General features: G+C 37.4%; 1 protein-coding gene and 1 long non-coding RNA gene across 2 annotated transcripts; one reads left to right on the forward strand and one right to left on the reverse strand.

Annotated features, from left to right (window-relative positions):
• Positions 1-26,033, forward strand: IL15 (interleukin 15). Its single transcript, XM_051768155.1, is given in 7 exon segments — positions 1-93; positions 96-125; positions 22,528-22,631; positions 23,044-23,125; positions 23,582-23,623; positions 25,155-25,298; positions 25,828-26,033. Coding segments are annotated over 7 exon segments (564 nt in total). The 5' UTR covers positions 1-45; the 3' UTR covers positions 25,942-26,033.
• Positions 5,255-19,207, reverse strand: LOC127460974 (uncharacterized). The gene is made up of 5 exons (XR_007899927.1): positions 19,148-19,207; positions 17,889-17,910; positions 10,808-10,868; positions 7,359-7,581; positions 5,255-5,491 (listed from the first exon to the last, which is right to left on the reverse strand). It is a non-coding gene; the product is annotated as an uncharacterized LOC127460974 (long non-coding RNA).
• Positions 26,034-27,862: the final 1,829 nt, after the last annotated feature.

Raw genomic sequence — 27,862 nt, forward strand, 5'->3', positions numbered from 1 at the left:
ACAATGTAATTTCCTGATCCAGATTCTATGCTTCTCTTCTGAGTGATGATCCAGCAGGCAGGACGCTGGGGATGGCACGGCCAGTACAAAACTCTGCTGGAGCACTGAGCAGGCTGGAGACTCAGGTAGGTGTCCCTTAAACAACATGGTATTTTAGGAAATTTCAGCAAAGCTTTTCATGTTATTTTGCAACCCAACAAGAAAACCAGGTAACAGAGCAAATTTAAGGCCTGGAAACCTTTCTAGTATTTTAGATAATTTTCTGCTTTGGTTTTTCCACTTGTTGTTGTTCACTTATACCAGAATTATATAGTAAATTGGTTTGGTTTTTCACAGTTAATTTGTGGCACAGCAAGTTCTAGCAGACCTTCCCTCATGCTTGGACCTAATGACTATGTCTGACTGATCTTTCACAAATTGAGGCCAAAACTCTTTACCCACAAGGGTGTTTAATACAGGAGGAAAATCCTTGCAAGTGTTCAGCCTCATTAGCACTCTTCAGAGCTCCCCAACCCATCTTCTTGAGGTTTATGTATCAGTTGCATTTCCAGAAGGCAGTGTGGCCAGGTGACCTTGTTATAGCCCCAAAGAAATTAGCATATGGTGATGTTCCAAAACAGGTTCTGCAAGAGGCTTCCACACACAGAGTTGAGGTTTTGGTTTATTTACAGTTTTGCACGGAAATGGGGGCTGGGTGGCAAATCCACAAAGCCAGCACGATGACTGTCAAAAATTTTCTCTAATTATATATTTTATCAAACAAAGGCATTAATGTTCCTGGGCTACAAGTTACATAGCTCTCTTGTTAATTGCTATTCTATAATTCCCCTCACTTTTTATGCTAATTAGTCTGCATGCTCAGTCTTTCTCTTCTTTTGAGTTGGTGGGTCGCTTGAGTTAGCAGTCATGATCTCCCCCTAATGGAACTAAGTTTTACCCGTTTGGAGCTCATTTCAGCACAGTTGCCAAGTGGGTTTTTTTAGTTTCTTCCTTATCTTGGGAGTTCTGCCTTGTGGCCCATAAGTTCTGCATTCTTTGTGTCCACTATCAGTAGTGCATCCTTCCCCCCAAGATGCATGTCCAGCCCTAAACTTTAACAAGGCAATTCTACAAACATGTAACTTATCTTTTGAACATTAGGACATTGATGACACCCAGTAGCCCTCTGCCAGCACTGAAAGGCTGCTCCTTACCTTCCTCCAGGTCAGCAGTGAGACCTATTGCTGAGGGACCTGGCAGTCTGAGATGGGATTCACCCATTTCCAAACACTTGATTATCCCATGACAGCCAGCAGAACAGAGAGCTGCCTGCATGGTACCTTGCCATGAAGGAAAAAACAGAGTGCAGCAGGGCTCCAAAGCAGACAGGCACTGCAGTGCCTCCACAGCCTCATCCCGCCTGGCCTTCCCTGCCAACGTGCTCCAATATGGATGAACAGGTCCCTGTGCAAAGCCTTAATATAAGGGAAAAGTGAAGTTGTTGCTTAGGACAGGTTGTATTCTATTTACAGTGAATTTTGATCAAAGTTTCTTTAGCTTCTTCACTCCTAAGGGTGTATTTGCTAATAATTGAAAATAGAACTCATCCTTTCCGCTGGCTTTCCAGCTGCTTTTCTGCAGAAGTCATGGAACCAATTAATCAGCTCAAAACTCAGTTAGTCCTTGATTCCCCAATAGCCAGAGGGATTATATCAGACTCTTAGTTTTTACTAAAAGAAAGAAAAATATAGACCTCCTCATTATGAAGAAAATGTCCCCCCAATGCAGCCTATGGAAAGTTGGGAGGATTGAAGCAGAGGGCAGCAGTTTATGGCACAGATGAAGAATACAGCCCATATTGAGAGAGTCAGTTGTCATAACATTTGTTTCTTGTTTCTGTTCAATTCCTTACCATTTTGCTGTTTGTATTCTGTTGTGAGACTGAGGTAAAACACAAAAGATCACTATTAGAAAATCATAGTAATTTCTGCTTGTTGTTGGCTTCAGGTATCTGCGAGTACTGTGGCCTAGAGAGCTGCATGGACCTACTTGTCACAGGCCTTGTTATAGTGTTCCCACTTCTACATATCCTTCTTTCTGGCCTACACTTCTACCATCTTCTGCATTATATTCTGTCTCTCCACAGTGGACTATAACTCCCCGAACCTTTATCCCTGTATTTTCAGCCTTCTGCCCGTGTTCTCATATAGAGAAGCAGGTCCTGGCACTTCTCAGATGGCACTGAAGATGTTAAATGTGATATTTGTTAATGGCAGAGCAGGTCATGAGTCACTGTCTTGAGCAGGTACAAGTTACTGCGTGCCAGTTCTTCCACAGTGATTGCCTGTAGCACACATGAGTCAAGTTAAGGTTATCTACACTTCTAAGCTTGTAAAAAAATTAAATGCATCTCAAGTCTCTATTTATGCTGAGTATTTCAAACACAAATACAGCCAGTGTTGTTTTGACTTCAATATTTCCCCAACTGCTCTTAAAGAATATAAAAAGACATTACTCATGTAGCCAGATGCCAACACAGGATTGTGTGACTATCTCAGTAAGCAAGCTTACTTTGCCCCCTGGTCATACTAATGGGGCTTCTATTATGACTTATCTATTTAAACACCTTCATCCTTCATGATAACTTAAAAGTCACGTCTTCTGGGAGCAATTCTGTTTGCTTCTAAAGCCAGTGAACATTTTTAAGTACAACTCGACCACTACCCCTTTTAAAGGTTTATGCAAGTTTATTCATCTGGTATTTTTACTGTTACTTTATCATCTCTTAAATTAGTCATTTTATGCTGTTTCTCTTATTTATATACAATGAATGATGTAGCTATGAAGGTGCAAACAAAAAGACAACATCCTTCCCAATAAAGCTTAGCATCTAAAAACTGGTGTAACATATAGCCAGGTGTAATATCTAGGTGTAACATCTATGTTGTGCCTCTTAAGAGAATAAAAAAATGCAAATAAATTGAAAATATGAAGTCATGGTAGAATAATCTTCTATGAGGAAAAAAGCTGAGGAGATTCCAACCACTAAGAATACATTGTTGTGCACTCTATCATAGTTTTGTATGGATTTTTTTTCTTTAAATCTTTAGTGATCAATAAGGATTTGAACTTGATGATGCTTTTCTAAATAAGCTATCTTTTCACTTCTTTTTAACAGGGTATTTATATAAAATACTTTCTTAGAAACTACTGCACAAAAGCTAAGCACATTCTGATAATGTTAGAAGTGTCAGAACAGTTTCCAGAGATCAGCTCAAAAAGGTATCACTCACTGGAACAGAGAGTTAGTTACAATATTACCAGAAAATTAGGAATTAAGGTTCCCAGTCAGTTTTCCAGAAATCAGATCAGCTTTTCATTATCAAAATGATTTTTGGTAACTGAATCTGTTGGTCACTTTGCTATGTTGTCTCCATACACTAGAATAAAAGGTGTCATAAACAAAAAGTTAGAAAGTAGCTGGTCCTTGGGAACTTGACAGGGAAGCAGTCAAAGAAATATTAATCTACAGACTCACAAAAAACCCCTTATCCTTAGGGTAGCAACTGGTGTTTCTGCGTGCACTGAACTAGCTCTGGTCCAGTGCTGTGTTCTACAACACTCTTAAATGGTGTTGTAGAAGGTTATTTTTAGGAGGTTACTGAATAAAAGCTTTTTTCTGACATTAATCCTTAACATAAACCGTTAAATTAATGTAAAAATGAGAATAAAGTAAATAAAGGGGTTGGGCAGATGTATGTTTCACCTGGTGTCTGGTTCCACTGATTCTAAGAGCTACTAGCACTAGCAGGATTTTTCATTCTCTTGGAAGTTTCTAGAATAGTTTACCTTATGGTTTGAAACTACAAATTTAGACTAAATTACATGTTACTCCTAATGTATGTTTCTCCAGCTGAATCTGAAAGTTTAAAAGATGTGGTTAGAGCATTCCCTTGCTCATATTAGGGGATCTGAAGAAAATGTCATATTTTTAAATTTTTTATGTCTTTCACAGAAAAGAGAGTGGTTTTGTCATTTCACTAAAATATATTAGCAGGTATATATGCAGGGATACACATACATTTCCATTACCTTCATCTTTTCTTCACATTCTTGTTATATCAAAATTTACTTTTAAAAAGATCACCGAAATGCCACCAATACCTATAATTCATTCATTCGCTCATGAAAATTTAAAAAATCAGCCCCAATCTTGGTTGTTAATTTCTTTTATCTGAAAGGTGTTAAAATGCCTGTTCATTACTCAGTTGAGTCAATGAAATTCTATGCCAGTTCAAATTGAGTGCTAGGTCTATTTGTCTATGGAAGGAATAAAACTCACTGCACACAGCCTTTGACTTCTGGTGTTCAGAATCTGCAGCTCCGTGAAGGATGACACAATGCCATCCAATGAGAGTGCATTTTCTCCTGCCTCCCTTTCCATCATCAATACATTAAGGATTTTTTTTTTTTTTTAACACAATCAACTTTAGGTCTACAACTGGAAAGTTGTAATAAAAAAGTTGTAATAAAATCCAATGCTTTTATTAGCTATTTCGTAGTAATGTTTGAATGAAGTTTCATATGTAGTATTTTGTTACACCTTTATAACCATCTAGCCAGTTGTAAACTACATTTATTCTATTGTACTTTAAACCTACTAAGGTTGCTGGGAAAATGAAACCTCCAGGCGTATTCATTCTCCATATTCATGCTTGGAGTTGTTTTGAAGACAAACACCAACCATGTAACTCTTCAGTGTAAGAGTTAAAATTTATCAAAGTCCTAAAAAGAAAGAAACTAGAGGTGAGCACAGAAATTAGGTTGCAACTACAATGGGCATTTCTATGAATTACTGCATAACAATTTTTTAATTATATCACTTTGAGAAGTGAGATAGGTTATGACATGGTGGACATGATTGCTATGTGAGCAATTTCCAAGAAAACCAGAAGCAACTTGGGAGATTTTTGCTCTGTCCTTTCTGAAGAAAATTTCCTGTTGGAGTCAAGCCTCTAAGTTACAGCTTTCCTTCAGTACTATGGTAGGTTGCAGACTTGCCTTCTCTTGTCTTTGCTCCAATGTCTTCCATCCTCTGACATTCTCAGTCTAAACCTGATTTAGACCTTTTTTGCAAAGCCAAATGAAGATGTGTTCTCTCTCCAAGCTTTACAGATTGTGCTGGCAACAAAGAGGGAAACCATGGAACAGCCATTCCAAACCTGATGAAAAATACAACTTTCATGATTGTTGCCAAGGAGAAATGGATGTAATATTAATAGATTCTGTTCCCTAGCTCCTGAGTGAGGATAACAAAGTCTCTTTCATAGAGAGGAGCATTTTCCTTTTCAGAGTAACAAATAAGCCTTTTAAATTATTAAAGGAATGTATTAAGGAATATTAAAAAAATATTCCTTTTGTTGGCTGCTTTGCTCACCATCCATGTCTGTAGAGTAAGATCAATTCAATTATCATATCCTGAAGAAGGCTCAGACCATGGAGAGAAACTTGCCTGAAAAAAGAGGCAATAGAAATTTGTCAGAAAACAGTACTGAGAAACACAGCAACATCCAGAAACAGCTACTGAAGTAACTGCAGAAATGGCTGGTCCTGCTTGGGAATACCCCAATTAAAACTTTTAAAATGATTAAGAAGTCCAGAAAAGCCCTACAGTCTAAAAGTAATGCCATGCTGAGAACGACCGTGTGCTTCTCTCTCACTCAGGCTGCAAGACAAATCACTCACACTCCCACCTCTTTTCCTGCTACTTGCCTTTCTGTGCATGGACAGCAAACAGAAATGAAGTGTTTGTTGTAGAATAAACAAACCTGTGGCCTCAGTAATTGCAGGGATGCCCACTATCTGCATTGTTATATTAAGGGATGTTTGAAATATTTATTCTTATACATTGAACTTAGTGGTGTAAGGTTTGCATTCTTGTGGGTTTGGGGTTTTTTTGTTCCGGTTAAAAATATTTATATTTGACAAAGGTATAATGCAGTATCAAAATGTGTTTTTGTAAAGAAAGGGATGCATAAAATTCTTCCACTTCTAGTTTCCTTGAAGACTACCTTGATGTTGTGCTCAGCTGCCAAGTAGGATTAAATTGCATGGACAGCCAAAGTCTCAGCAGTCCTGCTACCCAGCCACTGTGGAACTGCCTTCCCTTGTTTTTACTGGTATTGTGTCAAAAGGGGAAAGTTTTTAGGGCACTTGAGAGGCAGACACTGTCTGTATGTTACTAATTAGCCTCATCATTTTGTCTGGTGACTGAATCACAGGTAGTGGAGTGCTGTCGTATCAATATCCAGCACAGAATTATTGTGAATCATTGTTCTTTCACAGCACTTATTGGTACTTCCCTAAGCCAAGAAATAATGCTTTCCTGAATGAAGTTATTCTGGGAAAAGTTTATTCACAGCTTTTTTTTTTTTTTTCTGGAGGAAAGAGAAAAATGTCAGCATGAAAACTCACTTTTAAATGAAAACAGAGTCAAGTGGAAGTGTATTAGCACTTTTTTAAGATTAAAAAAAGCCCCCTCCCTAAATACAATCTAAAAGTTTCACTTCATCTCAAGATAGGTGATTAATGAAGTCCTTTTAGAAGAAACATGGGATTTTGTTGGACTGACTACGATCACAGGCCCCCAGTAGTTTCTAACAGGTATCCTGGGGGAAGGGGGTTGGATATGGGGGGAGGAAAAGACCTCACAGTGCCATTTCTTTGTACTGATTTAAGGAAAATAGCTATGGAAAAAACAGTTACTTTTATGAATTCTGTTATTTATAAAAGAAAGTACAGCTATATATTAAAAATATATTTTTCATGCAGATATTAGCAGTCAGTTCTCTGGTCTGTGCATCAAGATAACTTCCAACGAAACTCATAAAGCACAGGCTGCTATGAAAGTAATTGTTTCTACTGCAACATAACACAATGCACCAGACCATTTATGCCTCACAATACTCTTTGAAAAGTAGAATTGTTAGCCTTTATGTCTTGCCTAAATTCTTATGTGGGTAAGTATTTTCCCTCTCTCTTGAATCCTAAGTATGTCTTTCTTCACATCTCCTTGTCTCACCTTCAAACAAACTTTTCAGCAGAGAACCTTGGTTTGCATGATTTGTACTCTTCTGTGTCCCTAACTGCTCTCCAATTTTTCTCATTTAACTAGCTGTGTTCCCCTGAAATACCTAGCTACATATAAATAGTGAGATGACTCCTGGGAATTCCCATTTCCTACATAAACAACATGATTTTTCTCTCTCCTTTTTTTTTTTAATTAACAATTCCAAACAAACACAGTATTATGTAGTGGACTGTGGCTTTGAGCCTGGATTTATGCTCATTTTGTTTCATACAAAAGAGATGTTTCTCACCTCATTATCCTGTTCCACACAGTTAGAGACTGGTACCATTTTCCTGCTCTCTTGCTTCTGTTCAGAATGCTGGGAGGTTATGCTGCAATTTGGCTGATCTTAGGCTTTCCCAGGATATTTTGGTGGATTTAGTCCCTCCAAGACACAACTCTCTGTTACTAAAGAGGCCTGGTTTTAAAGTTTTCTGTAATAATTGATGTGCATTTCATTTTGCATCATGATACTAATGCAAAGGAGAGACAATAAAACAATATGTCAGCATTAAGGTCTGGAATCATATGAATCAGCCACAATATTTCTCATTCCATCGGTTGTTAATGTGCAGGTAAAATTGTCTACTTAGCTTGGGAGGCACACTGTAGCATTTTAGATTGAAGTTTCTGTCTTCCTGTCCTTCTAACTGGAACAGAGTTAATTTTCTTCCTCGTGTCTGGTACAGTGCTGTGTTTTGGACTTAAGATGAGAATAAGGTTGGGTTTTAGTTGTTGCTAAAAGAGTATGAGGCCATTTTATTCTGAGATTGGCCATTTGAGCTACCAGTCTTTAAAAAAAAATCCTCAAAGTACTTAATAAATTAGAACTAAATTTTTGTTTAGTCTGAAGAAAACAATTAATTCAACCAGCAGCAAGGTCGAACTCCAGCAGCTCCCCTCTCAGAGGCAAAAGACCATAGATGTCATTGAAAGTCTTCCTTCTTTTTCATATCCTTTTCCATTTCAAGAAGAGTCCACATGATGGTACTACAAGAGATTAAGCTATCATATGCAGTTGCATGGGTATTATGAGGCAAATAGTTCCCTCAGAATGTTGAAGACTCTTCTCTAGAAGCCTAGGGACTAGGCAAAGATCTTTAAAAAAAAAAAAGACCTTTTGTTTTGTTTTAGAAAGGGGAATGGTACTCCCAGAAGCCTCTTCTGGTCTGTGACATTAATAATATGATGCTGCTCAATCAACCAATGCACTGTCTCAAGACCATGGAAACCTGGCTTGGGTGTCACTGAAATTCTAAATGCAAAGTATTTGGTTTAGTAGCCAGTCTCTCAAGAACAATTACACTGCGTGAGCCCAGAGGAGAAACTAATTTAACTTCTAAGCAGAAGGATGGTTGTTTACCTGAAAATATACCCTGGCATTCAGGAGCATGGGCAAAAACCCAGTTGAAAATTCTGTTATAGGGACATATTCTTACCATTTGCATTCTTTCTAGGCAATCAGAACACACAAAGTCTAGCTCTCATTTCTAGCATTTAAATTTAAGTTTTCTCATGTTCTGCTTTTGAAATAATTCCTTCTTTTTTTTAGTCTTTCCTTTTTTCTTTTTTTTCTTTTTTTTTTTAAGGACAAAACCTCCACTCATCTCCTGCCCTCATATAACTATCTCTCAGATTCATAAGATTTTATGGTTGCCTGTAGATTATTTTGCATAATTTAAATGATATATGAATATTTCAGATTTCATTTTAAACTGTGTGCAATTTCAGGATACACAGGTCATAGCGAGGACAAAGTAGTTTTCTAGTAGTTTTCATCCAACTAAAGATGAATGACTTATAATGACAATAATGCAATTTATGTGCTAGGCATATGTGACAATTTTTAACAAGAAACCAATAGATAATTTGACTACCACTCTCAGCAAGATAAACAGAAGTTCCATGATCAAAGAATATTTGAATCTTGTTTTGTGTGAGTTAAATATGACTAGCTAAACTATTTCTGACACAGAAGAAAAAAAGGAGCATTCTAAAAGTAATAGGTAATTCTTTTTGCTCAGTATCCCTTAGATTTTCTGAAGGAGCATCCTTGGGAAAAACATGCTAGGCATTTGAGTAGTAGAAACACCTCATTCTTACTGAAACCAATAGAATAAACCGGTATTTTTCTTCCCTTCAGCTGATCACAAACTGGGGTCTATGGGATGCAATTTTCCTGTGTGCTCTGAAGAATTCCATACATTCCTGCTTTGGTCTAAAAAGGAATTTTGGAAGTATGTTACGTTGTTCCAGGCATTTAGAACTAGTAAATGACAGAGCTCTTCCATGCTTTTTTAAATTCATAGTTTACAAGTAAGAGAGAAGAAAGTTTGTTTTCTTTTTCTCAGCTAGCTGGCTCAGTTTTGAAATAGCTATTGCAAATGATCAAAATGTTCTCCCAGTGCCTGGTGAACTGAAACAAAAATAAATAGATCAAAACCAGAAAGACATAAAAGACTTTTTTTCATGAAAAGGGTAAATGCCAGCATTTGCTACATTGTAATGTCTGAAAATAACACATATGTGTATTCAAGATAGTGACATTGTGGCTTTTAGAAAACTCAAGCTGACCTAAAAAAAGAAAGGTATGTTCCCTTAGGTTATACAGGTTTGTAAAAGCAGTGCTCTTCAGAAAATTACATTATGAAGAGGCCTAATTAATGTAATATTTTCCATTTTTAAATTACTTTCTGTCATATTTTACATTTAGAACTCAACAGTGCCTGTCAAAAATTGAAATGTATTTATATAGAAGAAACTTTTACATAAAATTCTAAAAAATTGATTAAAAAGCGAATATTTATCTATGCTGATAAACAGTGAGGGAAGAGAGGATAAAGAAGTTCTAAACTTGAAAACACTAGCCCCAAACCTGACAAGCCTTGTATGAATTCTTTGCTGGAAGACAAGGGAGGAATCAATATGCTCTTCCCTTGGCATTCACAACTGGTCACAGAGGTCCTAGAGGACTTTTGCTTGCAGTCTGTGCTGGTATTCCTAAATTTTGTCTGCTCTTCTAGTTCCTATCAGGGACACATACCTAGTTTTTAACCTCTAAGAACTACAACTAAAAGGTATATACTACAGGTTAGTGAAAAGTCATTGTACGTGACATCGTTCTTCCAACAGGATTTTCTGCAGGCCTTTGAGTGCGCAGAACCTGGGTAAAGAAGCTTTAATATAAAACAGGTCGTCAACAAGATGACTGCTGCATGGCCACTCTGAGGTAAAACTGTTGCTGGCTGCCTGTACAGGTGTAAGATAAAGATCAGTAGTGTCATAGAAAACCCAGTGGGAAAGGAGCAGACACAGCAACTTGCAGGCTCAATGTTCAAGTACGAAGCAAATGAGAGCGTTAGGGTAGGAAAGTGTAAAATTCTTCAGCGTACACCTTTCTGCCTTACTCTCTGCTATGCTGATTATCCAGTTTGCATGTCCTGTGGAAAGGGCTCAAGGAACAGTGGTGAAAGAACCTATTGTGCTACCTTAATCCTCAGAATCAGTGTTTGCACTGGTGCCAACTCTGGTTTTAGTTTGAGAGTTGGGGTAGTCTATGAAAGTAGCAAGAGTGTGCTGGTGTGTTCACTCTGACCTGAGACAGGTATAACACAACCTCATTTTGTTCTGGTTTTGTTCCCTTTGTGGAAATAGGCAACCAATGCTATCAGTTCAGTTTAAAAAGAAAAACAACCAAACCTGAAGAGGAATGCTCACACGGACAGGAGCAGCTGATTCCTTGGCCTCTCGAGGTCCCACACTGAAATGTCCAGGGATTTATCATTAGTAGCATGTCATAGAAAATGCAGCCATAAGACTTGAGTATAAAGCTAAGTCTTAACATCTTCAAACGTATAGTCAGGGAAGTTTCAGAAGTCAGGTGGCAGTTTGGGATTCATCTGATAGTTCCTGTGACTTTTCCTTACTGCTTTCATTTCAGTTGTGTTCTGCCATGTGTCTCTATGTGCATGATGCCTGTTTTGGCTTTCAGACCAAAAGGTGCCAGGCTGTATGTGAACGGCCGTGTATTTTTGGTGACTTCTAAATTTGTTTCTAACTTTACCGACCATGTGGACCTTACATGGCATTTGGGTGAATATCTGCCAAAACCAGTTTTTGTCAGCTGTTCTTTGAAAGACAGCACAGTTAAGCAGTTTGCAACGTTGTGCTTCCATCCAGGACAAATAGGTACCTTCCTCTGGTGGCAGGCAAGGAGTAAGCTAATGGGAGAGCAAGGTAAAGCTTATATAGGACAGTAGGATTGTATGCCTTCAGCAAACTGAGTAGTGTTCAGGCAAACAATATAACATGTAGCTTTTAATATCAGTAATTTTTTTATTCTTAAAGAAAGACCATGGCTGTGAGGCAGATAAAACACTGTATGTGCCCTTGTTTATAATGACAAGACTGATTTCTAGCTTTACCATTCAAATGTGACAAAAATCTTGCTTGAAAAAAAATACTATGGGGAAATCTGATCTTTATCTTATCATCCTCTTATGCCTTATCACAACGTGGATGTGGCAGTTACCTGTAGCTGAATCAGGCATTTATTTCACTGGGAGCTCCTGAAAGCAGTCTGATTTGAAAATGAGACTACATTTTTTTTTTTTATTATTGATGTTGATCTGAAGATATGCACTTCCCAATTTGTAAGAAGTATGAATTTTTCTGGCAGACTACATTATCTCCCCAAACGTTTCCTTTACTTATCAAGACCAATCATAATTCTGTAAATGATATTTATACACATATATACACATTCAATAGAATTGATTGGCTTTTTGCAATGTGGTCATGGATTAATATTACAATACGTATTTCACCTCTTACAATTTATCTTGCTTCTTGTATGAGCATATCAGAATCATTTGTAATCTCTTGATTACTGTCAATGCAGTGAGTTGCTATTGACTTGACAACTTGTGTGTTAAATAAATAAAGTAAGCAATCCTACAGTGCTAACTCTTTTAGCCAAGAGCTTCCTCCATTTCAATTAAATTGGTCTACACAGCTTTATAATATAAAGGCACCCAGGGAATCATTTACTCTTTGCAGTACTGCCAATTATTTTAAGATACAGCTACTTTTAACACCCCTGTGAAGTATTTTTTCAATCTTTTTTAAAAATACTTTTATCTAAATGAATGTTCTCACTCATAGAGTCATCTTACTCCTTCTGAAAGAAAATTTAAAGGTTTCTGGATGAGTGCTGTGCTGCACTGTTAGGAACTGTGACTACCACTTATGCTTTTTTGACTGCATTAATTCTCGTTATTTTAAAAACACACAACCTCTTTCATTCCTCTGTTCAATTTGGGTTTGGCTGCCAAGAAATGAAGGAAAACCATCATCCATATGAATAGACAGAAGAAACCACGAAGAATGACAAATACTGTATTGCACTTAGCACTTGCTCACATATAGAAAAGAAGTGGTTCAGTGTGCACTCTCACAATGGCTACATTTCACAAAAACACATTCAAAATTTACATGAAAGGGGGAGGTTTCTGTAGCACACACACTAGAGCTTTTCCAGCGATCACTTCTCCTGTATCCAAAGACAAGAGACTAAGAACAGTTGCTGCTGCTTGAAGTCCTACTGCACCGTTATTTATAAGTGATTTAGAGTAACATAAAGCAGAAATAATGTCTTTTCCAGGTTTTTTGCCTTTTTTATACATATCCTATATGAAATAAATCTACAGCAGAGATATTTTGTTCTTCTTTCTTAGAATCCTGATTCTATTTTTTTTCTGCCCGTTGGTCTGTTTACAACAGCTTGTGTGCTGCTTTCCTCAGTTGGTCAATAAATCTGGTTTTCCCTGGTTAACATTTTGGTCAAATCCTCGACAATTTTGGAAATCAAAATAAGTTTATTGGTTTAAGTAAAGCTATGGCAATTGACACATATTAGGATTTCATTCTGCTCTTTAAATAGGATTAAAAGCATGAGAAAAATTACAGTGTTTCAGACTGCATTCTGCCCCTTTACTTCAGGGTCCAGTAAATTCCAGTAAACGTATGGTTGTTAGAGAGGGTCATGGATCATAGTTTTCCTTTTTTAAAAAAGCTCTGAAAATACTGCCTTACTTTACCATTTTGAGAACTGCACTGTCTATTTTTAGTCTTCCATTAAAAGTGTGTTACAGATCTCTATTAGCATATGGTATCATCCATAGTCTTTAAGCTGAGTATTTTCCTAAGGCTGAGATATTATTTGTCCAGCAGTTGCTCCTGTGACAACTATTTTTGTCATCTCAGAATTTCCAACTTTTATGCATCAGTATGACAATATTTTGCAGTTTAAGTTTCCATGTTTGATACTGTTTTAAATGTTAACATCCTACTACTAAAGGCACAGAAATTGTGTTTTCGTTCCCTGTTGGATATTTGTTGCTATGATAAAAATGCCACAAATAATATTTACAGGGAGTGCCTTACAGCATATATATATACACATAGGTTGGGCCACATTTTGTAGAACAAACTTCAGCACTGACTAATTCTGGCCCTATTTTGTGTGTCTTATTAATGTCCTTTACATTTAGAAGCTCCTGTTATTCCTACTGCTTATTTATCTGGTAGAGTTTATTCCGAAAGGCATTTTAACTAATTTTTGCATGTTGCATCCTGAGGGGGGTTGCTTGGGGATAAATGGTCAAATCTAAACATCTGTGTCCTACAAGAGAGTTTTTTGCTATATACTTGTTCTTTACCAATGTATTACAAATACTATGCATTTGAGTTAAATTAATTTTGCCACTAGCAAAACTTAGGGCTTCTATATGTCAATCACAGTGTTTGTCAAGTTAATCTAGCATTAATACCATGTATCCTTGCATTAGGACAACATTAAGTTGATCTTTCACAATTTAAGGAGTGACTGATACTTTGAAATGACTGACATTACGTGGAAGGATGTAAAGAGAAAGAAGTTTTCTTTCCTGGCTGGATTTTGCCATCTGGGAAATATTGCCTAAGAGAGATCCTGAACTGACAGGCAAGGGGTAAGCAACATGTTTGATGTCTTGGTCTCTCAATCATACAAACAGGGACGTGGCATCCGTATTTCAAGGAGAGCTATTGATGAAAGAGGCCTGTGGTCATGGGGTGTTGTTTTATTTCTCTGAGACTGTGACTTTCAAATTAGTAAAAGCAGACAGACTAAAAGGAAGGCTCTTAATTAGTAATGTTCATACTTATATTCAGCTAGTAATATTTAACCCTAAGTATTGCAGCACTTCTGTTGGGTTTCATTGCTACTGTGACTGTAAGTTTCTTTGGAAAGGTATAAAATCTTTCTTTGCTCCAGGGACAAACTTCCTCTCAGGTCTATAGCAGAGTGTAGGACACATCTTCGTAAGGCCCAGGGCCTCAAACACGCTTTGCAAAAAAAACCAAACAAAAACCCCCCAAAACAAACAAACAAAACCAAAAAAACCACAAACCACACACACATGCGCATAAAAAAAAAAAAAACACAAAAAAGGTCAAAGGAAATATTTACGTTCTTACATTTCAAAATCTGATGTTTAAGGTATTGAGTGGAATAGCAACGACTTTGTGACCTTCTGGCAAAATTTTCAAACAGGCATTGCAAACTTTACTCTGGCATAAATGCCAATTAGCAAGAGCAGACAGGAGAAGAAGTCCTACCGGAGAACTGTCAGAGCAAACCAACAAGTACTTAAGCAAACCAAGAACATATGTGATTAAACTGAGAGAGTTTCTTGCCATGCTGATTACTGAGAACACACTTTTGAAGGTCAACACCACTCTAATACAAGCAGAATAAGCTTTTTAGGATAGTACTCCACAAGAGAGTCGCCACTGTACAGTAAAAACAAGGAAAGCTGTATTTCTTGGGGGGAGGGAAGTAATCAAATAGGAATCATACTTAAAGAATGCCCAGTTTTAATGCTGCAAAAAATCTTTAGCCAGCCCAACTCCATCTAATTACAAAACTTCTAAGAAAGCACTCTAGTTTTATGAAATAAAAGCTTGAAGACATAACAGCCTAAGGCGTGGTTTGGCTCTCATCCAGACAAGCATTCAGCCATGTGATTCAGCTTAACACCTAGGAATTCCACTGGTTTCCTTTCTGGAGCAGTAAGTAGTACAAGCTGGACAGAAAGCCCACTCTTTGACTTCAAACCTTGAGGAGGAGGGCTGCTGGTAACCCTGGTGGAGCTTGAGAGTTGATTTCCTAGGCTTCTATGCAAAGATTGGTGGGGAGGGAGAAGAGGAACTACAATGGCTGTGGAATCATAATGGATTCAGGCACCATGATAGCAAAGAAACAAGTTTTTAATAGTTGTGGCATCAAATGGTATTCATAAGTTACCAGAGATGTAAAATATGTTTCTTTGATAGACAGGTCTAGTCTCTAGAAATTGGTAAATAATTTAAGGCCCTGGTACTAGATCCCTTCATAAGTTAATATTACTAATATTACTTTTTTCTATTGATATAAAAAATTCCGTATATGCAAATGAAATTACTCTCAAAGTGTGTCTAGAGGGCTGTACCTAGGTACCTTTAGGGGCTATACCTCTGTACCTGCTACAGAGTCTCTTATTGTCTCAGAGTACATTAATGTGGTTTTCTCTCTTTTTCTCTGAATTCTATCTGATGTGAATAATTACATTCTGACACTAATTTATATTCAGGTTTTTTTTTCCCTTTGGTTGTTTTCTTTAAACAGACTAGAGGAACTTAGGAATGACAGAGCAGAGAGATCCTTCAGTGAGTATGCTCCTTTGACTTTCAGTGTTTTCCAGCATTTACTCCATGACAAGGCAATAAGAATATGTCTTTCCTCTAAAACTTACTTGTGATCCATGAAAATTTGATTTCAAAATTACTTATTTAAGGCCTTAATATGGAAACATCTATCTAGTTCGGAAGTACTGCTTTCTTTATGGGCTCCATTCCTCTTTTAGTCACTTCCATTAGTTTATGAAATCTTTACTTTCCATGACTTCTCTCCTGAAAAAAAAAATCTGTTTTTTTAAAAAAGGATGAAGTTCTTTTGTTACAAGACTAGGCTACAAATGGGAAAAACATCTGATTTTCTCCCCAGTCTTATAGATTCTGACATTAAAAGTGTTGTCTTTGCTTCTGAGTGTAAAGAGTTCCAATATCATGCAGAATACACAACCCTAAATAGATGCAGCACTCTAGTTGTGCAGCTACTTGGCACTTTGTCCCCTTGAAGGGAATTGCACTAGAACAAGAGGACAGAACATTTAATCAGGGGAGCCAACAGAGAACAGCAGAACAAGAGTCACAGGATGAGATTTTGTTGGGGGAGGAGGCAGAGTTCTCTAAGGAGGCTATAATTATTGTGGCAAAGGAGACACTGAAAAAGAATTGCAGAAACAAGGCAAATAGAAGAGTGTAAAACTCAGCTCTGTGTGATGCAGACAGTATTTGAATATGAATTTTAAAAAGCCTACTTTATTCCTGAGGTGTTGCTCAATAAAATGTTCAAGGACTTGAGAGAGCTGGAGGTGACAGTATGATTTTAGAGGGACATTTGCAGCAGTAACAGAGAAAAGAAGATTTACAGTACTTTGTTGCTCAAGAAGCCAAAGTGCTGAGGACACATATTTGTAGAACAGAGTGGAAGAAGAGACTGTCTAAAATAGGATAAATAATGTACAAGAAGTCTATTGCGTGACAGAATGAAGATGAGAAATGGGAAAATAGGTTGTTACAAGAGAGAGCAGCCTGAGCAGGGTGATTTGCTCTCAGGAGCAAGGAATGTGAGGACTAGTGACTTCTGTCAGCATCATTTCTAGCCAGAAAGCCCAGAGGCAAAGGGAAAAAGGGCTGATCAAGAAAAAGAGCTTTGTGCTACAGGTCAAGAAGTTAGGGAAAATTTGAACATAACCAAAAAGTAAGAAGTTTAGACTTCAGGGTTTTGGGGTTGTTTTTTTGAGGGTGAGAGTTTTCTGCAAACAGCAAAAAATTCTTAGGACATTCCAGGATTCTGAAAGAAGAGGACATAAAATTCTTGCATAAAATTCATATTGAAGTATGAGCCACTGCTGTGATACAATCATGAAGAAAACACTGGCAGTAGGCATTTCCCTATTTCCAATAGAAGCTGAAAATATTATCACTAGTTTCTAAATGATTCGTAAGATCCGAGTATGTTGTATGCTTCTGGTCACTTGTTTTCAAGAACAGTGAAGCAGATGAGGAATAAAGATATAAATAAAGAATAAAAAAATAATAAAAAAATAATAGTGGACTTTTGCCAAGAATACCAACTTGCACAGTCAGGAAATAAGCTTGCTTGCTTATGAATATCACATCTCAAGGATTCACTGAGAAATTTATAAGCAAATATTAACAAAGAAGTTTAGACAAATAGTATATAGGCAAAGCCATGTAACTTTAGCTTGATATGTAGCTTAAATACTGTAAAGAGTTATGAATATTTTCTTTTGACTAACTTAGATTATTGTTTCTGTGACAGCCAAACCAGCAAAATCATTGACTGTTTCAGACTTGTTAAAGAAAATTTTTGTCATTATAAGTCTGCTTCTTTAAAAAGAAAACAGTACTGCTGTATCTGAGATATCACTCAGTGGTAACTGCTCTTAAAATGCTTAATTTAAATTTCATTATTAAAAAATGGCATTCCTTTTACAAAGCTTATTGTGTATATCATTGATTTTTGGAAAGCATATATTCACTTACAAAGGTTTTAATCCTCAACTTAAAGTAGGAGTTTAATAGGATACAAGCTACAAATAGAACCATTTACCTACATAAATATGAGCTGCTCCCTTGTCCAATGGTCACAGGGTATCAGAGACTTAACGAAGACAGAGAGGAACTGGTTAATGATTAGACAGTGTAAGACATTAAAAACAGACACTGTCCAAAGAAAATTTTTGCATTATAGCACTCTGTGTTCAAGGCAGGAGAATAATTTGTCAGAGCTTCCAAATGAGCTAACAGTGCTTCTGCTGTTGAATAATAATTCAGATGAAATAATTAAGAAATTCAAGTGGAAAATGGCCCTGAATTGAAAAGAATGTGTTGGGTGATCTCGTTGACATCAAGAACCTCTTTCTCTATGAACAAATGGAGTACCCTTTGGAGTATGCATGTAGTATATTTTTCACATATTTTACTATCAGTACAAGCTTTCTGTTACTTCTGAAAACTAAGTACTTATTTTACATTAGCAATTGTTATTTTATTACAGTAAAACAGTTATCTCACATATTTAAGAAAACCAAAGATGCAGATAAAGACATTGATCATTAAGAACAGTGTTCCAGTGTCATCACTGCGAACAATTATTAAAAATAGGAAAAAAATTACAAACTAATGATAACTCTGGCCCATTATTCATTAGGTATAATAATATATTATTTTCCTCACCTTGAACACTTTGTTCTCCAGCATAAATTGGAACTTCCTCTCGAATCGCCTTTTTAAAAAGGCCCCATAACACTAATTATAAATCAGGAAGCTGGTACATGCTTATGGACTCATCATAAGTCTCTCATATTTTAATTTGTTGTCACCTGATCTCATTTGATAAAAACTGACCTGTGGAATGATAAAAATGTTTAACTATTGTAAAATATTTCTAATACACTTTAAATAATTTTGATAAAACATGAGATTAAAATACGTGTTCTTCATCTGTATCCACCAAACAGATTTAAAATTTCTTTACATTTACTTGGAATTTCCCCATAAGGCTACTTTTGATCTTCAATGAAATAATAATAATAAAAACCAAACAAAACTCCCAATAAAAATAGGATATTTTCTAGGGATTGACATATTGAATCAAAGAAGTTGGTATGCATATTTAACAAAAACAAACAAAGAAAACCCCAAAACTAAAAGAAATAACATGAGAATTTGAGACCAAACAATGTTAACTGTGAAAATGTTAACTGTCATACTATAACAAAGTGATTTAGCTCTCTTGATTAGAGCCAAGCAGTCTTTTCCATTGCATTCCTATGTATGTATACTTAATATTTTGGGTTTAATACTTACATATCTTCAATTTCTTTTTGTTGTGGAAACAGTGACAGATCGAGCCTTGCTTCCTGGCCTACTTTGGCTGCTAATAACACAGCACCCTCCATACTGAAATTGCTCAGAAGATGGATGAGATGCTACTTGCTCTGTCCAGACAGAAATTTAGATTATCAGAGAATCACTCATTTACATAGTTCTTATTTAACAGATTTTGGACAAACAAAGGGGATAAAAGGGTCTGACACTGTTTTTCGTTACCGGATGTAGATATTTATGTATGATTAGGTTATTATGCTATTTCAGCTATATCTTTGGGGTTTGGAAACAAAATAATTGCAAAGTATTTAAAGAATTCTCCACTTAAGAGAGCAGCAAATATTTGTTACAAATACTCTTCAGAAGTCCCCTGTGACATATATAATTATCATGCCCCTGGCTTTGCTTTATTAAGGTGGCTTTCAGCAAGTTAGCTGGAATCCTGACAGTTTATGGATTGATCTCCCATTTGGAAATTTTTACCACTGCACAGTGCTAGCGCTTGTTTTGTTATGTTCTCTGGTCTATTTTTAAATATTTACTTGCAAGTTTGTAAATAAATCACTGCTAAAGAAACATAATTTGTTAATGATATTAAAAGTATTGCATGTATGATAAGAAATACAACCTTGGATCAAAAGCACTGTACTGCTGCAGATAATTAACCTAGGTCTTTGAAGGAACTGTATCAGCTTAAATCAAAGGGCTTGTGACTTTGTTACAAAGGTTACCAGGCTCACAACTCCTCCTTATTTCCAGTTGCCAGACTCCCCTGACAAAATTCTTAAATGCATCACTACCCAGTAGAAAATTACCCTGGGAATATGTTTTTGCAGGTATTGGGGTTCATCAGGTCACTTTTTAAACATCACTTCCTAAGGACACAGGAGCAGGCAATTCCCAAATGTCACAAGTCAAGTAAATGAGGTAGAAGGCTGTCTTGGCTGAACAGAGATCTTCTCGTGGAAGTAAGATGATAAAGGAAGGCATATGCCCAGAGGAAGCCAGGTTAGGTGGCATGGGAATAATTCAGAGATGTTGCTTGCCACTGTAGGGAGAAAATTTGTTTGGCCGAAGCTCAACTTGGAGTTGAAGCTGCCAGAAATGGGGGGGACAATAAGAAAAGTTTTTTCAAATATATTAATGGCAGTATAGCAATAACATCAGCCCATTGCAGGATGAGGATGGTCCCCTCACAAATAGGGACAGAGAGAAGGCAGAGGTGTTTAACGCTTTCTTTGCCTCTGTATGGATGACAGACCAAGGGGGTCTCAGCGCCCTGAGCTGGAGGACCACGACTGCAAGAATGATCAACTCCCAGCTGACTCTGAAACTGTGTGTGATCTACTGCTCCAGTAGGATCCCTACAAATCTATGACCAGACAGGATTCATCTGAGAACCCTCAAAGAGCTACTGATGTCATCGCAAAGCCTCTCTTGATTTTTCAAGTGGTCTTGGGAATCTGGAGAGGTCCTGGCTGACTGGAAGCTGGCAATTTTCAAGACAGGCAAGAAGAAGGACCCCAGAAACTACAGGCCTGTCAGTCTCACTTCAGTGTCTGGGAAAATCATGGAAAAGATTGTTCTGGGGAGTATTAAAAAACACCTGGAGGACAATGCAGTCATCAGTCACAGTCAGCATGGCTTCATGAGGGGAAAGTCCTGCTTATCATACCTGATTTCCTTCTATGACAGGATAATCCACCTAGCTGATCTAGGAAAGCCAGTAGATACAATCTTTTCAGACTTCAGCAAAGTTTTTGATACTGTCTTGCACAGTATCCTTCTGGACAAAATGCCCAGCACACAGCTGGATAACCACGTGTAATGGGTGAGCAACTGGCTCACAGACTGGGCACAAAGAGTTACATTAAAAGGAGTAACATCAGACTGGTGACCTGTCACTAGTGGGGTTCCGCAGGGCTCCATCCTCAGCCCAGTTTCCTTCAGCATATCTATTAATGACCTGGGTGCAGGACTCAAAGGAATATTAAGTAAGTTTGCTAGCAACACTGAGTTGGGAGGAGCTGTCGACTCCCCTGAGGGCAGAGGCCCTGCAGAGAGACCCTGATAAATTAGGGGACTGGGCAATCACCAACCATTTGAAGTTCAACAAGGGAAAGTGCCAGATTCTGCACCTGGGATGGGGCAACCCTGGATGTACAGACAGACTGGGGAATGAGAGGCTGGAAAGCAGTGCCACAGAAAGGGACCTGGGGGTCCTGGTCGATGGCAAGTTGAATGTGAGTCAGCAGTGCCCTGGCAGCCAGGAGGGCCAACTGTGTCCTGGGGGGCATCAGGCAAAGCATCACCAGCCTGTCAGGGAGGGGATCGTCCCTGCACTGGGGTGGCCTCACCTTGAATATTGTGGCAGTTTTGGGTGCCACAATATAAAAAAGATATTAAACCATTAGAGAGTGTCCAAAGGAGGGCAATGAAGATGGTGAAGGGCCTGGAGGGAAGCCGTATGAGGAGCAGCTGAGGGCACTTGGTCTGTTCAGCCTGGAGAAGAGGAGACTGAGGGAGGGACCTCATTGTGGTCTTCAACTTCCTCATGAGAGGAAGAGGAGGGGCAGACACTGATCACTTCTGTGACCAGAGAAAGGACTCAAGGAAGCAACATGAAGCTGGTCAGGGGAGGTTTAGGCTGGATATCAGGAAAAAGTTTTTCACCCAGAGGACTGGAAAAGCTCCCCAGGGCAGTGGTCACAGCACCAAGCCTGACAGAGTTCAAGAAACATTTGGACAATACTCTCAGTCACATGGTGTGGCTCTTGGGTGTCCTGCACAGGGCCAGGAGCCAGACTTGATGATCCTGATGGGTCCCTTCTAACTCAAAATATTTTGTGATTCTATGATTAGTCAGACATACACTATGTAAAGAACTATATACTCTAAATACTATGTTTAACATTTATAACTATAGCATCTGATGCATTCAATGCAGAGTTTCATATATATGCAATCACAATATTGTAGTTAATGTTCTAGTTGTAGTAACTAACTGAATTTGGGTGACAAAAGGTAGCCAGGGGAAAGATCATAAACAAAAAAGAAGCTCTTTAATATGGTCTCTGCATTAAATTGCAGCTTGCAATATGAACAGATAAATAAATAGGGAGCCCAGGATGAGTTCAGGTGTTCACAGTGTGCCTTCAGCATCTGATTTCCTACCAACTGTTCTGTAAAGTGATTATATACTTCTGCAAGATACAAATCAGTTGGTCTTTCCAGCTACACACAACAGGTAGTCCTGCCTTGATTGGATGTCTTGGCAAATTGGTTAATTAAGTCAGTACTACAGCAAAATTCTGTGCAATCAGATTGTGACAAGGTATCACCTTGGTTGTGTCTTTCAGAAAATACACCTGAAAAGTATTTGTCTGCAGTATCAGCTGTGTCTTCTTCTGAACAGCCATTTCTTTTGCCTTTTAAAGAATGGGATGGGACTAATCATCTTATGGTAACTACAAAGTCAATGTTAATTAGACAGTATATGCATATTTTTACTATTACAGCTGTTACTTGTCTCCAGTTACTTTAGAGAGTGGATTTGGAATTCTATTTGTATACTTTAAAAGAATTTTAGGTATGTTACATTAAGTAATTGAGCCTTTCCCTTGCATCAAGTTCTATAAGTCTGGCCTTTAAAAAAAAAAAAACAAATTGACTGTTTATACAGTATGTGACAGTTTTATGTATCTATATGATTTCATGATTTGTCAAATATGCGTGCCCCACACATTTATCATATATATATATATACATGTAAACAATGTGTCTATAGTATCTTATAATTTCTAACTCTTTTTTTCAGCATAAAACTTGTATATACCTGCTGTTTAGCCTAATGATCACTTTTTCTTCTGTTCTAGTGCTTATGTGCCAAAGACAGAAGCAGGTCATTGCAAGTGGGCAGAAGTTCTGAAAGACTTGGAGAAGATCAAGACATCCAAAGTAAGTTCATAAAAAGGTCAGCATTTCATATAGTCATAGGTGAAGACAGTTAAATATGTAGCACTGTACTCAGCTAGGAAGAGTCAGTGAGAGGAAGCAGGGAAAGGGATGGTGTTTGTATGATGCTGTTTCATGGGTGGAAACAGAGGGTTAAAGGGAATTGGAATTCACCAAATACTGCAGAACTCTAGAATTAAATATCATTTTCTCCAGCACTTTTCCTAAGAAAAGGGACAGTGGGCTTGAGAGTTAGCCCCTTCAGACAAAGTATTGTGGGACTCTGTTCTGAGAGTCTCCCTCACAGTGAAGCCCATTCTGCAGGTTATTGGCTGACTTTAAGACCTGGTTAGATTTGGCCTTTGAACTTGGTAGCTAATCCATGTATTGAAGAGTAAGCTTTATTATTTCTAAATCTGTTAGCTAATGCTCCTAATTCCAACTCTTGTTTTCTTTTAGGACATTGATGTCAGTTTATATACTGCAAACACAGATGAGGATGTAAGTAAACTCTGAATTTGATCACAACTGGTCTAATATGGTGGCTCCATTTCTTTGCTAGCAACTTTCTCCTAAAGCAGTCTTGGTCTAATTTGACAAAAGTTTCTAAAATCAAATAATTCACCTTAGAATAAACAGTTCTGATAATTAAATGACTTATATTAATTATGTAAGCAGGTATTGATTATTTTTATTGAATCACCTGCTATTAAAATTCAATAATTGAAAGGCCATGTTGGATGGGGCTTTGACAAACCTAGTCTACAAGAAGGAACCTCTGTGCATAGCAGTGGGGTTGGAACTAGAGCATCTTTAAGGTCTCTTCCACCCCATATCATTCAGTGATTCTCTGATCCAAAACTATTTTCTCCAAGCAAACATTGCTAAAATAATATTGGTATTCATTTGCAATTTAAAGGAAGGGGAAAAAATGACCCATAAAAGTGCAGTATCCATAAATTCATAGCTGAAGAGAGTTTTTCATAATCTATTGCTGTGGAGTTCAGTCTGTGCTCCATGGGACACATGAATCCCAAGAAAATGAAGCCAACCAATCCTCCACTCCTAGCAGTCACCTTTGGCATAGCCCTGGAGGAATTGTCTGGATTCATTGCTGTGGTAGTAGCCTGCTCCTGAGACATTGCTTTCCCGACAGCATAAACATTCACACGCAGACTGTCACAAACACAGACAATCCAGATATCCTAGACAAGATTTTTTTTCCATAATGAGGGAGGATATCCTAGAAATGGTGGACTGACTACCTCAGCACAGAACAGTGTCAGAGTGCTTGCAGAGTGCAGCAATACCAATGTCTTCAGTGGAACTGGCAAACCAGACAAAGCACAGAACCTGATGTGTCTGTACATGACATGGAAAAAGCTCACAAAACACACATGTCCACACCTGCACACACATTCTCTTAACTGAAGCAAGCTAGAGAGGTTAATTCATTAAAATGGCTGATTTAATACCTAGTAATGTCAGGAAGATTTTCTTACACTGGGACAGTATGATATGGAAGTCAGACAAACAACCTGGGACTTATTCTTGGCTTTATTGTTGACTTGATGGAGAAATTAGTAGCTCTGCCTCTTTTTCTTTAATTCGTTAAATACAGGTAATATCTGGTTCCTCTTCTCCCCTACCCATTCTGAACTCAGATCTCTGAATGAAAGTGTTAAAATTTTTAAGAATAATACTAATTTAATTCCACTATGTTTAATTATATCCCAAATTTCTATCCTAATTAATTATTTTCCTATATCATTCCTTAAAACACTACATTTCACTAATCTATGCAAACTGGCTGGCCTTTTTGTGTTTAGGTCTCACAACCCATCTCTGCTGATATTTAAAAGTATTTGAATAATAAGAAAAGATGTCTAGTAAGTAAAACTCAGCCACTTCCAGGCTGATTGTATCTTAAATGGTATCTTACTTATATCATAAATTATATCATAAATTATGTCCTACATTCATTTATTCCTTTTTATTCGTAAAACTATTACAACTGCTTTTTTTTTTTCAGGAAGAATGCCAAGAACCCGTAATGAGATGCTTTTTCTTAGAGACAGAAGTGATTATTCAAGAATGTCGTATCAAAAATTGTAGCGAAACACAGGATGTAGTGAACATATGGAAAAATGGAAATGCAAGCTTAGAAAATAAAAAGGTAAGTAGCACCAAGAGTCTGTGGGAAAAAGGTAAATGAAAAATGTTTCTTCAGTAGCAGAAATACCTTTTCTGTTTTATAAAATGTGAGATGGTGCAGATGAAAACAAATGAGATCCAGCAGCCTGTATAGGTAACAATGAAAAAGCTGAGTTCAGTGGTTTTTTAGAAAAAAACTTTCAGGATTCCCATCAAAGCAAATACTTTTGTGCATGCATAAACATGTCAGGACGTCTGAATGTATAATTAACAGTTTGTAACTTCAGTTCCTAAAGTCAGGTATGGTTAGACACATGTAGAGAAGTGTCCTAATTTTCAAAGGAACCATTTGCATCTCTCACTGATGTATCGTTGAAAGCTGATCCTATTCAGAAAGTAAGCCAAGAACTGCACAGACCATAAGTACCACCAATGTTTTCTGTAGCCACTATCTGCATTGGAATTATCCATATAAACAGGACAAACAACTTAATTCTCTATCAGAACCAATAGATCAGTATCCTGCTTTACTATTGCATTTTGTCTTTCAGTTGAATTCCACAACATCAGCAAAATGCAAAGAATGTGAAGAATATGAAGAAAAAAGTTTTACAGAATTTATACAGAGTTTTGAAAAGGTTATACAGAGGGACTGCAAACACTGACCAAAAGACACAAGTTGGGAAACAAGATTCTTCCATGAACATTGTCAGAGAAATTAGATTATCACCAACAATAAACTGGAAAAAGAACATAATTTACAATACTCATGGCTATCTCTTAATATATTTATTTCTACTGTGGTTTTCAGGTAAACCCAGTTACTTGTTCTACCAAAGAATTCAAAGTCAAAAATTAGAATATTTATTTCTTCCTTGCCTTTTCTCCCTTTGGTACAATGGTAGTATAAGGGTATTAAAAATTTTCTTCAGTCTTCTTACAGAAGCTAAAGCTGGTGCTTGGTTCCTCTGTCCAAGGACAACATGTTTTTTTACTTCATTTATTACCTCTGACACTGACACTACTGGGGTCATTATGGTAATGACTACAGTTCCTTTAGCAAATACCAAAGATTTCAATCTAAATTTCAACCAAAACAGTGTTAATTTCATTCTCTAAATCATGGAGCTGACCAAGTGTCTTACATACTTAAAAAAAAATACTAAATTCTAGGTGGTAGAAATCTTTCCTATTGTAGCAGAGTTTGTAGCTTTGATTTTCTTGTGGGAAAGACCTTTGAAGACAGGAATCACTTTTGACCAGTTGGAAATCACGATAACTGTATTTCTAAGATTCAGGGCAGTCACCTGTCCTCTGGTACTTCTGAAATGTTGCAGAGCCTTCTTTCAGCTCTTTCTAAACTAACTGCTTTCTTCATGATTCATATCCGTGTCGTACCAACTGCTATCCATAATAAGTAATTCTTTCCCCCAGGCACCTCCATTTCTCTGTCTTCATTTGATAAATGGCTGAGCCATTCAGCTGTCCACTTACCAGGAAGAAAGTCTCAATCTCATCAAATACACTGCCTGGTACTCTCTTATTGTTAGGTTACTCCCAACAGTCAATCTTTAGCACTCTGGGCAGATGAATCTCCAGTAAACTGCAAGAGAAAGAACATAAATGTGAGCACACGGGTTGTCATCTTCCAGGGGACTTACAGACAAACAGATCTGTAAATTCATAAGCACATTGATATAAAGATTAATCACCCATAGAGGTATCACAGAAGAAATAAAGTATTTACCACCACAAAACATCAACAAAAGAAGTGTTTATTACATAGCTTGGATGAAGTAAACTGGTCCTACCTCTTAAAGTTTTCCTTAAAACAATGTTAAGCATTGAATATGATTTTCTCTTACCTAATGTCACATGCACATGCCAAAGATCTGTTCTGTTTTTCAGTACTTCTGCCCCTAGGTAGGAATACTAGACATGCCTGTGCAGCAGATCATAGGGACACAAGTGGCTACACTGGAACAACAATATTACCTCCCATCACAGCAGAGGATTAGTGAATGTTTCCAGAAGTATCACCTATTTTACAAAGCAAGGTAAAGGGCATTTGCATTAACAAAGAAAATTACTGCCCAGTAGGTTATGACCTTCATGTACCCTGCCTAGGGCAAAAGCATGCTGCAGATTACCTCTCTTAAGACACATAGCACTAGATAATCACATCACTACCTGTTCCAAGTCTGTAAATTACATGTACAATTGTTAGTCAACTCATTTGTTTAGGCAGCTGCATCACAGTTATTGTGCTTCTACTGCCCACTAAACCCAAACTAAGTGCTCTGTCATCCTAGTGAACCTCCTTCTCTGACATAAATCCTTTTCCAGCTTAATGTGGGCAGCACCACAACAAAATGAAGCTATTAATATTTTGTTGCATTTCTCATAGGAATAATATGGAACAAATATGGAGGAACAATATGATCATAAAGCAACCTAAGATTAGCCTACCTGTAATTATTAACAATTCCAATATCATAAGATTTGCTTTCATCACAGTTATACTCAAAGGTGACTGAGCTGCCAACCTCTTCCTTGTAGTATTGGAAAGATGGGAAAAATGAAACA

This window comes from Manacus candei, unplaced genomic scaffold, assembly GCF_025592945.1.
Source record: "Manacus candei isolate 608988 ecotype Guabito, Panama unplaced genomic scaffold, ASM2559294v1 h1tg000092l, whole genome shotgun sequence".
Classification (NCBI taxonomy): Eukaryota; Metazoa; Chordata; class Aves; order Passeriformes; family Pipridae; genus Manacus; species Manacus candei.